This window comes from Nelumbo nucifera, chromosome 1, assembly GCF_055504915.1.
Source record: "Nelumbo nucifera cultivar China Antique chromosome 1, China Antique-T2T, whole genome shotgun sequence".
In the NCBI taxonomy this organism is placed as follows: Eukaryota; Viridiplantae; Streptophyta; class Magnoliopsida; order Proteales; family Nelumbonaceae; genus Nelumbo; species Nelumbo nucifera.
In genome coordinates this window covers 206584411-206596834 of record NC_142649.1, presented here as the reverse complement: position 1 = coordinate 206596834, position 12424 = coordinate 206584411, and the positions used below count along the sequence as shown (strand labels likewise).

The following is a 12424-nucleotide window of genomic DNA, read 5'->3' as shown; positions in this document are numbered from 1 at the left end:
GGTCCTAGCCAAACAACAACTTGGACGGTCATGATCACCCAGTCTTAATCACTCATCTTTTTTCCTTTTTCCATTCAACATCTCTTTGATGGGTACAATCACTGGACAAGCACGATTCAGGCGATTAGAATCTACCTTGCCCAAGTCGTCTCCATAGCATACTTGGTAAATACGTGTACGGAATAAATGTAATAAAGAAAATGTGTGTATAATTTTAATTTGGAGCAAAAAATATAAAGAACTTTATTAAAAGCTTAATCAAATACTGAAACCTGGCCTCTATTTAACACACTTAACCCTTCTATTACGTCATTAAACAAATAGTATCTCCCTCCGTTATTAAGGAAAAAAAATCAAATAATTAACACTCCCAAAAGAACAAAAAAATAAATAAAACTGAAGCCCAATGTTTCTGAACAAGTCCACAGTTCAAACAAGAAGATCTGTCTATCACAATCGACATTGCTCCTCACTATCATCTCGTCAAGATGTCAACCTCCTTAGTCCTCACAATCACCCATTCCTTGGTGGTAAGTTTCCATCTTTGGTGAATGAAATGAAAGCCTTCAGAGATTTTATCGACGATGAATATGATATGCTATGATTTTCCTTTCAAGATTGAAAACCAAAGGAGAGCAGACAAGGTGAGATAGATCTACAAAACCAAGAGTGAGAGAAAACCAAATTGCTAGCTCACCTATCTATTCTTCTCACAATTAAGGTTTTATATGAGTGGTCTTTTCATTGATTGTCAAATATAATAGCATCTTAAGGATGTTCAGTATTATAGACAAGAAATTGTGTGATGTGGATTGATTCACTAGGCTCCACTATGGTATAATAGTTGAACCGGGTTCGACTTGAATGCCAGAAAGGCATAGCAAAATTTAAAACCAATTAACTGGCATCATAAAAGTGGTAACTAATTAGGAGGGTTTTCTTTTCTCAAAAACAAAAAAAAAAAAAATCTTGCAAAACTTTGTAAAAATGTTTGAATATATTATGGTGTGGATTGCTACATGGTATTTAAGTGTTAGATGAAAAATTGCAATATAATGTGGACCAATCTACACTAGTGTGAATTAATTTATACTACCGTCTCCAATAACACCATAGAATGATGTGGCATGAACTAAAATTAGTCATGCATGATTCATCCGCCATTCTTCCAATGATCCAAGATACCAAATGCCTCTTTATTTAAGTACCATTTGGCAAGTCTTTTTTAGAAGATCTTTTGGTAGATTTGACAATCAAAAGATGATGTGAGCTTTTATATTAAGATCTTAGCAGTTTGAAGACCGTTTGATTAAGGCAGGTTTTTTCGCATAAAACGAATTGAAAAAAGACAAAAAACTTCATTTAAAGTTTCTCAAAAATTGCCCGAAGTGGGTTTCTCACATTTTTTGGCACTGTGACTTTTGACAATTAAATATTTTCCCAATCAAATGGGAAAAAACCAAAACGCAAACTAATGGATTTCTAAAAAACCAACAGATTGCACAAAAAATGCACCAAACGGGGCATTAATATAGAGGTTAAGTCTATTGAAAATAATAAAACTAGAGAAGATGTAAGAGGTTTAAAGCTTTTTTCCCCTTTTTAATTATATTTTCAATTTAAAAATATTTGAATTTTAGACATTGCTTTACTCAATTTGCTTTACTCTCTATGTCTGCTCGGTTCAGTCTTCCTTAGAATACGTCCCCGCTACCTGCATAAATTACAAAAAGGTCCAAATGTACTACGATCTATTATCCTTGGAGAATATAATGCCACGTGGCAAAAGTAATGAGAGTCACACAAAAGTGACGAATGGCACTTTCCGTCAACAAGATTGTGGATTTCCATCTTTTCCTGTTCCCCAGTTATTTTTCTAAAATTCTTTGGTATAATTTTTTTTGTTAATTTTTCTTTATATTTATTTATTTATATGCAAGTCCTATAAATAAGTGGAAGCCCCTCCTCTGAATTCGCTCTTCGTTTCTTCCCTCTGACTGGGAACCACAACTGAAGCTCGAAGCGCCGCTTGTAGACTTATCAAACCCCAACCCTAAGTCTCAACTTCCATATCTTCTCAGAAGCGGAAATGGCTTCCTTGCCTTTCTCTTCTTCGGCTCTGGTATCTCGTTCCTCTCTACGCCGTGGAACTTCCCATTCCGTTGAGCCTTGTTTTCGGATTCCTGCTCGAAGTGGCGTGGTTAGTTTTACTAATAGTACTACTTTATTCTTCTTCCTGTTAATTGTGAAAGAGTTCAGTTGTAGGTTCTATTTTTCCAACATTCAGTTGACGCAAATTTCGACTTTTTTCTCCGGTTTCTCATTTGGCTAGTTTTCGTGTCTGTTTTTTTTGGTCTGAAGCTGTAATTCTGTTTTGAAACTCACTATAAGACTTTAATTTCTGTTTTCATGATATGAAAAATAATTCTGAGGTCGATTTTAGAATCGCCATGTCAACTCCAAAACTTTAGGCATGCATGTAATGTCATTTTTCTTTTGCTGTTACTTTCAGAATGTCCAAATTATATTGATGGAATGGCTTATTGTGCGCTAGGAAATTATCTCTGGTTAGAAGCTATTTTTCAATTTACCAAGTTTCTTTAGAAAAAAAAACTATTCTTCTAATTTATATTGGTTTTATTTGTCAAGAGATGTAATCTGGTGGAGCCATTAAAGTTTAACAATGGAAAACCATGTATTCCGGTGCTCAATGACCAAACCATGTCCAGTTTCTTGACTTCAAGGTACGCAGAAAGCTTGACGAACAAAAACGATACCAGGCTGCGCATTTTCTCAGGCACAGCTAATCCTTCTCTTTCTCAGGTAAGTCTTCCTACTTTTTTGTTGTTTTTAGAATATAGATGCTATTTCGAAAATATAGATGTATTCTAATTTGCAAATACTGTACATGTGTGCATTTCTCTTTTAGCAACTTCCTATCGTAGCATACGCAAGTCGGTTTTGTTTGTATAGAGGATATATTTTGTTTTTCAATTTTTAGTAATAACACTTTCTAATTTAAAAGATTAACTTGATCATCAAAATCATGCAAATAAAAGATGATTAGATTCTTGAGAAGAACTTAACTGGCTCCCACGTTGGATTGTGCATGCTATTTCAGTTGAGCACCTTGAGATAAAAAAGGGGATTAGATCATGTTCTAGTTAAAATATCTCAACTCCCTTTAGTTGACCGCTGCTAATATCCCCTTGAAGGCAAATTAAGTTGCTGTGATTTAAACGATTTTCACCTTTAGCAATATATACAAGCTCTGAAAAATGCTTTGGGAATATGTTCTTAGATCTCAGATTTTAGGTGGCTGTTGATGAAAGTTTTTGATAGTCGGCCTCAAGAGTGTAGAACCTAAATAGTTGTTCTAGAAAACATGTAGCTGGGAGTTCCCATAGAGAAATATATGGTTAACACCACTTTGATTTGAGTTTGATTATAAGTTGGCTGAGTTCTATTAGATCTATGACTGTTTGCCTTGGAGAGCAAGCTTGTTTTGATAGAAATATTAGCTCCATTACTGTTTCTTTGCTTCTTACTAAGCTTCATGCTATATATTCAATTGACTTAATATGTGAATTTGGAAAAATTTGTTCATGATCAAAAGAAGTTGGTATAATTCACTCATGTGGGTGAGGATCTTTGCTTGTCCTTTTTCACTTATTTAGTGTTGAACTGGTTAGTTTTGATTCTATATGCTGAACTTTATGTATGCCAGTTGTCTATTCAACTTTTAAGCAGTTTCACTGTCACAAGGAAACTTCTTCATCACTAACCTCATGAGTATAACATGCATGAATAGATGAGTTGGCTCTAATTTGACCTTAGGCGCTGGTCAACATATAGGAATTTTCTCTTTAATTGGAAAAGTGCTGGTTTTTATTTTGTCAGTCATTTATTGGTTTTGATTCAAAGTTGTAGTTAATTGAAGAATCTGAAATTAGGTTTTCTCATGTTTCATTTAACACCTTTAAGTTTAATCACTCGATAGAACTTGAGAAACTCTCCTGTTTTATGATGTAGAAAAATAAATATTTATTTCTTTACTGTTTATTTGTGTAGAGGTTACCCAATAGGCCAAGTCATTTCAATGGAACTTTGGGTTACGTAGATTTTGTCGTGCATGCCTCCTCTATTAGTGCTGCATTTGGTTTGCAAATCCTTGCTATCCTAATTGTATTGGAATCTATCTGAAGAAAACTTGTTACATTTCAGGGGGATCTCCTTTGTTCCTTCCTTCCTTTCTTTCTTTCTTTTTGAAGCATTATTGTCATAAGATGCTGAGAATGTTGTGGATTTATTTCCTCTAATGCATTATTTCATCCTTGCAGGAAATTGCATGCTACATGGGCCTGGAGCTGGGAAAGATCAAGATAAAACGGTTTGCCGATGGTGAAATCTATGTTCAGTTGCAAGAGAGTGTTAGAGGGTGTGATGTATATCTGGTGCAACCCACATGTCCTCCAGCAAATGAGAATCTCATGGAGCTTTTGATAATGATTGATGCTTGTCGGAGGGCGTCTGCCAAAAATATTACTGCTGTGATCCCATATTTTGGATATGCTAGGGCTGATAGAAAGGTAATTCCTGCTTCTTGGGTAGAAAAAAGATAAATTTGATCCATAATTCATAGTTTAAATATCAAATATGGATATGCTATACATAGGCAAAAAAATATTCATTCTATGAAATCCTTCTTTTGAAAGTGCAATTAATTGGATTTTTATGATCATGTTGATGTTTGATCTTGGAGATCTCATTATCTTTCTTTTTCCAATTAAAAAAATATATTTCTCAGAAGCATTGAATTACCAACCTCTTTGTTGATGCCAGTAGCTATCTTAGCCTGAAGATAACTTTTGTAACTGGAATTATTCTTTTAATTTTACAATTTAATAAGTTGATAGAAGCTTGCTCATGATAGCACTGTGGTTTATCACTCCATCTGAATTTATATTTCCAGACCCAAGGTCGTGAGTCCATTGCAGCCAAACTTGTGGCAAACCTGATAACAGAAGCAGGTGCAAACCGTGTTCTTGCATGTGATCTTCATTCGGGCCAGTCCATGGGTTACTTTGATATTCCAGTGGATCATGTGTATGGTCAGGTAATTAATACGTCTTCCCTACATTTCAGCTGATTTCATTCTTCAGAGCTTCATTATGTCATCTACTTATTCAAAGTGTTCATTTCAAGTTGAATTTTTGACTGATAGTTTGCTATTTCATTCTCTGTGCCTTTAGCCTGTAATTCTTGATTACTTAGCCAGCAAGACCATATGTTCAGATGATTTGGTAGTGGTTTCACCGGATGTTGGAGGTGTTGCTAGGGCACGTGCTTTTGCTAAGAAATTATCTGATGCCCCATTAGCTATTGTGGATAAAAGGCGTCATGGGCACAACGTTGCCGAGGTAAAATCCACTCAAAATATTTTAATGATAGATATGAAAAATCTGCTTCATAACTTTCTTGTAGGCTATAGAAGTTTATCAGTAGAGCACAATGATAAAATAGTAAAGTTTAACTGTTAGAGATCTTTTTTTAATGCGCAAACTATAATTTATTGTTAAAATCAAACATATGTTAAGTTGCAAAGGTTTCAAAGCAAATAAGCTGCCATTTTCTCTAAAGTCTTAACAAAAACTATAATTTATTGTAGGCTATATAATTTATTGTTGAATATTATTTTGTAGGTGATGAATCTTATTGGTGATGTTAAAGGAAAAGTAGCTGTTATGGTGGATGACATGATTGACACTGCTGGTGAGTTGACTCTAAACAAGGATTTTCTATGTGCAATAGTGCAACAAGATAATGCTACTAGCAGTGCATGATACATCACCATATTTGCTGTACATAAATCATCATTGCATCCATTTAATTTGCTTTGTAAACTTGAGTTGGTAGTTTTAGCTTATCAATAATAGATCTATCTGCTCATACCTGATGCAGATCAGGCAAGTTTGATTTTATTGTGCATTTTAGGCCCCAGGACATCAACTGGTGAACTTGTGCTGAATTTGTTCTAACGCTAGTATTAACCGCTTGATTGTTGTTGGTATAGTTGTTTTTCTTATAAGCTTGTTTTATTTAATTTTATTACTTGTTTGCCTGGACAACATTAGGGACTATTGCAAAAGGTGCTGAGTTGTTACACCAAGAAGGGGCAAGAGAAGTCTATGCATGCACCACACATGCTGTTTTTAGGTACCAAATTTCTCCCAAGCCTTTGCTTTTGCTGTATATAACTTTTGGTTTGTGCCAAAATTGTGTTTTTTATGGGAATGGTTAAATCCAGTATTATTGGTGAAGTCCTGGAGAACATGGAAGAGACTTGACCTTCTGTCAATTCTACCTTTTGCTCTGCATAAAATCTTGAAACTGCAATGTGGCTTACAATGATCATGAGTAGGGGAAGTCTCAATGCACTTCTTTTGAAAAGTTCCATTGCAATGTCCGAGAACTTGAATTCTATCCAGAAATCAGTTACTGTTAAATTCTAAGTTCAACAGTAACAACTGATCATATTCAGGAAACTGTTAGGAGTAATTAATAGTTTGGTATTTCTGAAAAAAAAAAGTAGTTTTCCTATCAAAAAACAAGTTTGGTCATGTATTTGATCTCCATTTCTCTTTTCAACAGGATAGTATTGGATGGTGAAGGTCATCCAATTAGGTTGAATCTCCCTGTACAACTATGGAGTAGTCACTTGGTTCTGTTGCAGTGCTAATATCTATCTTTATCCATTCTAAATTGTAGTTATAATCTAAAAGATAAATTACTCATCAACTAGCCAAAAGAAACATCAGAAAAATGATGCTTCCTTTTATTACCATTAAATTCCAGACTTTGGATTTAGGTTATTTCTCTTACATAATATGGAATCCATGCATCAATTTGTTGTCACTCACGATGCTTATGATCTAGTCTTTATATTTTCCTTGCAGTCCTCCTGCTATTGAGAGGTTGTCAAGTGGGTTGTTTCAAGAGGTGATCATCACAAATACCATTCCAGTGATGGAACAGAACTACTTTCCTCAGCTCACTGTTCTGTCAGTAGCAAACCTTTTGGGCGAGACAATTTGGCGTGTTCATGATGACTGCTCTGTGAGTAGCATTTTTCAGTAAAATTGAATTATTAACATAATTAATGGCATTAGCTTTTTCCAAATCCACAAATGGCTATTATTAACCACTGAAGCCACTTCTTTCCTTAATGCCCTTCTTCATATCCTTTCTTTATCAAGGTTTCTCTCCACTCTTTCCAGTAGAATGTTGATTTTGTCAAATTGAGAAGTCTCTTGACCTGTTTGTGTGTTTTCTGTCCATTTATAAAACTCAGATTTGTACGAATCATGCTTTCCCTTCTTCCTATTTCTCAGTCCAATTCCTACATAGAACCAGATTTTAATCTGGTTCATCTTACTCTTAGTGGTCTAGAACATCTTTACATGAATTTTAATCAATAGATATTGCAAATCAGTGTCACTGAGAGTAGCTTCATGTTGGATTTTTGTTTTTTTTCTTTTTTACTGTTGTCAGGGTGGATTTGAACCCTATTCCAGCTTGGGCATTGATTGAATCAAAAAATCTTATTCGTGGCTTGTTCTCCTTCTCAGCTCCAATTACCACAGTTATAACTGGAAACAGGATTGTCATATTGCTGTAGTCTAAAATTTCTATCCTGTGATTGCTTTGCTGTTTTTCTAACACTGTACAATTTGGGAGTTTAGTGGGGAGATCTCTGACTCTACTAGGCACGTTAGACTTCCTTATTCCTCTCTCCTGAATTCCCCATTGCCCCAATATTATATATATTGGAAAAATGTGTGGATAGATTTATTCCCCATTCTACGATGATTAATTGATGTGTAAATTTAACGTGGTCCTGATTGACGTATGTGCTTAAAAGTTAAAACTGCTCTTTTGTTTATATCTGAAACTACTTCACATTCATTATATCCAAGTCCTACTCCAGTTTTCCAAACATTCAGACCGGAGAAGGGGATCACACTAGAGCTAGGATCCCAGCCCTTCTCTGGGGCACCAGGTTGGGCCTCCGTTTGAGATCTGAGAGAATTGAGATTGAGGGAGGAGCACCCAACACTCCAGATATGCATCATCAACAAATTAAAAGGAGCCAAATCCGTGGCATCTACAATGTACAGCTTGTTGGGATGGATTATGAGATCTGCCAACTCCTTTTACCAGAAAACTTGTACAGGGATGAAAATGGGGGACAGCCTTAATGGGATGGCTATTTCTATTTTCTTTTTTTAAATCTTTGCGATGCTTGTAGTTGTAGTTGTAGTTGTAGCCAGAGCCACCTGGGCTAATCTCCATTCTCCCCTTAGCTTGCTATGTCATGGAGAGGGGATGATTGTAAGCCCCAATTCCAGACCAGTAGAATTTAATGTAAATAAATATATATTTATGCTGATTCAAGAAAAATGCTTGAAAGTTGAAACAAATCCACAAAAGAAAGTCCATATCCATTAAGATGCCGTTAATATGGGCAATGACAAGCATTCGATTTCGATGGCCCTGACCCTGGGCGATCCCCTATTGGCTCGAATAATCTTAATTGGGGCTTTCTAATTGCGCTTGCTATCAAGTACCAATCAATAAGGGCAAATGACGATCGGTCTGCTTAACTCTCCTAACACAAATGGCTAATAATACTATGTCGTGTCGACGCTGGATAAACCCATCGACTATATTCTACATTGTAAACTATGGGCGTGTGACAAAGCAGCTGGCCTGCTGCTTGTAATTTGCGACACTAGTTGGATCATGGATTGGGGTCACACTGGATTCGCGTGCTCCTCGCAGTAGACGTAGCTCGAAAATTCGGTAGTTGAGTTGGATCCGTATTAGATGGCTGTTTAGGTCGGTGGGACGGAACTCACTGTGCTGGACCCGCAACGAATTCAAACTAGGTAGGTATAAAAACTAGAAACAGGGTACAAATGGATCGGATTGAATCGGATATTAGGTAGTTCTTAATTTGATTTGAATTTTATCCATGGGGTTTATATCAGATTTGAATCGTATTTGGCTTGCAATCGGATATTTAATAGCATTAATAAATTAAACCGAAAATGGCTAAAACATTGTATTGGTATTAAAATGAACAAAAAAAAAGGCTGATATTGTATATCATGAATAAAATATATTGAACTATGGAAATCAGAGGGTTACTGGAATAACACTCGCAGATAGATCTGTTCATGGGCCGGGTAGCCTGACAGCCTGGCCTGTCCTAAATTGGACTCTAAAAGCCAGGCCTGACTATTTTTTGCGTCGGGCTTGTGCTTTCCCAAATAAGTTTGGTTTGATAATAATAAATATATAACAGAAATATAATATATATATATATATATATATATATATATAATAAAATTAATAGCAGAAAAAGTGTTATATATTATATATTATTAATAATATGTTATAAAATACCTATCAATTTATCAAAATCTGGTTTTGGGCTTGGGCTTAGTATTTTTCTGTTTTTAAAGAGGTAAAGCCAGGCCCAGCCCATGAACAGATCTACTTGCAGATTTGAGTAATTTAGGGCTTGAAATTTTTTATAAGGCCAACAAAATTCTGTATAAGAAATAAGCATTGAAATTCTGTATAAGAAATAAGCATTGATCCCCAACATGTGATACTGCCTTTAATGAATTATGACCAATTGACCAGTGTGAAACCTGATGAGGGCAGATTTGGCCCTCCAGTGAAATTGCGACACGTGGCACTTCGTGACAACTAGGCAAGCACCCAGGCAACAACTTACCAAGTTGGTGTCCCCCCCGGGCACCGGTCTGGCTGGCCTGGCGCAACCTGCACACGGCCTGGCGCGGCCTGGCATGGCCTGCGCGCGACCTGGCCGGATCAGCCTGCCACAGGCGTCGACCTGGCAACCTGGCCCGGACACAGGCGCCGACCTGGCAACTTGGCCCGGACACAGGCGCCGACCTGGCAATCTGGCCCGGACACAGGTGCCGACTTGACAACCTGACCCGGACACAGGCGCCGACCTGACAACCTGACCTGGACACAGGCGCCGACCTGACAACCTGACCTGGACACAGGCGCCGGCCTGGCAACCTGGCCCGGACACCGACCCGCCGATTGACACAGGCGTCGACCTGACAACCTGGCCCGGACACAGGCACCGACCTGGCAACCTGGCCCGGACACCGACCCGTCGACAGACACAGGCGCCGGCCTGGCAACCTGGCCCGGACACCGACCCGCCGACTGACATAGGTGCCGACCTGGCAACCTGGCCCGGACACCGACCCGCCGACTGACATAGGCGCTGACCTGACAACCTGGCCTAGGCGCCGACCTGGCCGCCTAGCACAAGCGCCAGCCTGACAACCTCGAGGAGTTCATCACCGTACCCCGGTTCTGACGGGATATGACGTCTTACCATTTGAAGGCTTTTCACCCACCTAACCCGCGAGGGCACCACTATATAAGGACTCTGACCCCCAAAGCCAAAGGGGAGAAAAAAGGATGGTAACCCCCGCTCTCTCATTTCTCTCCAAGCCCTCTGTAATCAGAATGCTAACTTAGGCATCGGAGAGTCCCCGCCGGGAAAATACCCCGGGTCCTCTCACTCAGTTCTCGCAGGTCCCTCAGCTCCCGTCGTCTACAAAGGAGAGAAAATCACCTCACGCGGAGGGTAGTCGGGTTGCGCAGCACCAGGGAGCTCCACCATCCTCTAAGTTGCAGACCGCCTAGGAGCAAGTCAAGTGACGAGTTCGCCATCAGGCAGTTCGCCACCAGGGAGTTCACCACCAGGCAGTTCGCCACCAGGGAGCACTACCAGGCAGTTCGCCACCAGGCAGTTCGCCCCCAGGCAGTTCGCCCCCAGGCAGTTCGCCACCAGGCAATTCGCCACCAGGCAGTTTGCCACCAGGCAGTTCGCCACTCGGCAATTCGTCACCAAGTAGCTCTCCACCAAGGAGCTCGCCACTGGGTAGTTCGCCACCAAGCAGTTCGTCACAAAGTAGTTCTCCCCCAGGGAGTTTGCCACCAAGTAGCTCATCACCAAGGCACGTCACCACCGGGTCAAACAACGAGGTACTTAGCCAAAAAATTTATACATCACAAAAAATGGTACGTGACCAAAAACAGTTACATCAATTGGCGCCGTCTGTGGGAAACGCTACGAAAAGCTAAGTTCTCATCCTACAAAAGCTAAGTTTTCATCTTACCAAAGCTAAGTCCTCATTTTTTTGAAACTATCACTTTATAGTTTACATTTTTTATGAACTCAAAAACTATGCAGGGGACTAACAGACTAAGTAGCTCTACCAACCTTACTTTCAATTCAGATAATGCCTCATCAGTCATCTCCGCAAGGTCCCCCCCTACAAAGATGAGCTCTTCGTGGCTTCCGCGGGAGTTGACGGCCAACAGACTACATAGGCGCCCTTACCGGTCGAGCCTTCCAAGGCTCCCGTGTGAGCTGGCAACCTAAAGTTAGTAGTACTGCCCCCGAAAGTCGAGCTCCTAGTAGCTTCTTGTAGGAGTGGGTGACCGGCATTACGAAGCTGATGCAGCACAATCATAGCTCGACACCTCACAGGCAAAGCCTACGGGCCACATTACTGCTTAAGACCCGATCGCCTCTCCGGCACGGGCAAAGTCAAAAAAGAGTAGACTACGAGTCACTCCCAAAAGCCTACGGGCCACATTACTGCTTAAGACCCGGTCGCCTCTCTGACACGGGCAAAAGTCAAAAAAGAGTAGACTACGAGTCACTCCCAAAAGCCTACGGGCCACATTACTCCTTAAGACCCGGTCGCCTCTCCGGCACGGGCAAAAGTCAAAAAAGAGTAGACTACGAGTCACTCCCAAAAGCCTACGGGCCACATTACTGCTTAAGACCCGGTCGCCTCTCCGACACGGGCAAAAGTCAAAAAAGAGTAGACTACGAGTCACTCCCAAAAAGCCTACGGGCCACATTACTGCTTAAGACCCGGTCGCCTCTCCGGCACGGGAAAGTCAAAAAAGAGTAGACTACGAGTCACTCCCAAAGCCTACGGGCCACATTACTGCTTAAGGCCCGGTCGCCTCTTCGGCACGAGCAAAAGTCAAAAAAGAGTAGACTACGAGTCACTCCCAAAGCCTGCGGGCCACACTATTGCTAAATATCCAGTCGCTTTCTCAGCAGGAACAAAATCAGCAAAAGTGAATTATAAGTTGCCCTAGAGCCTAAGGGCTACACTACTGAACTGGCGGAGACCCCCTCGTCTTACTGGCAACTTGCCACATACAGGCAGCTCCCAAAGCCTAAGGAATTGGATCAAAACTTACTAACTCGTCGACTTACGGGCCAAAAGAAATCTACTCCCTTTGCTGAGTTACTTTCAACTCGGGAGTGGGGGGCAATTGATGA

General features: G+C 39.9%; 1 protein-coding gene across 5 annotated transcripts; it reads left to right on the top strand.

Moving 5' to 3' along the window:
- Positions 1-1965: 1965 nt before the first annotated feature.
- Positions 1966-8480, top strand: LOC104610402 (ribose-phosphate pyrophosphokinase 1). 5 transcript variants are annotated; one of them, XM_088895962.1, is made up of 11 exons: positions 2183-2200; positions 2513-2567; positions 2650-2823; positions 4072-4185; positions 4341-4589; positions 4973-5116; positions 5253-5420; positions 5703-5772; positions 6135-6216; positions 6957-7116; positions 7552-7942. In XM_088895962.1, the coding sequence occupies exons 3-11, from the start codon at positions 2722-2724 to the stop codon at positions 7588-7590; spliced, it is 1128 nt and encodes a 375-aa protein (XP_088752088.1). In that variant the 5' UTR covers positions 2183-2200; positions 2513-2567; positions 2650-2721; the 3' UTR covers positions 7591-7942. The 5 variants fall into 5 exon arrangements, with proteins under 5 accessions (XP_010275298.1, XP_010275296.1, XP_088752086.1 ...); XM_088895960.1 differs by lacking the exon at positions 2513-2567 and having other exon boundaries at positions 1968-2200; XM_010276996.3 differs by lacking the exons at positions 2513-2567; positions 4072-4185 and having other exon boundaries at positions 1966-2200.
- The last annotated feature ends 3944 nt before the right edge of the window (positions 8481-12424 follow it).

Excerpts from the sequence above, each read along its gene's own strand:
- LOC104610402 (XM_010276994.3), top strand. The coding sequence starts at position 2,090 with ATGGCTTCCTTGCCTTTCTCTTCTTCGGCTCTGGTATCTCGTTCCTCT. Across the intron at positions 2,201-2,649 it reads TTCCTGCTCGAAGTGGCGTG|AGATGTAATCTGGTGGAGCC; the intron begins GTTAGTTTTACT and ends TTATTTGTCAAG. Across the intron at positions 5,773-6,134 it reads TGACATGATTGACACTGCTG|GGACTATTGCAAAAGGTGCT; the intron begins GTGAGTTGACTC and ends GGACAACATTAG.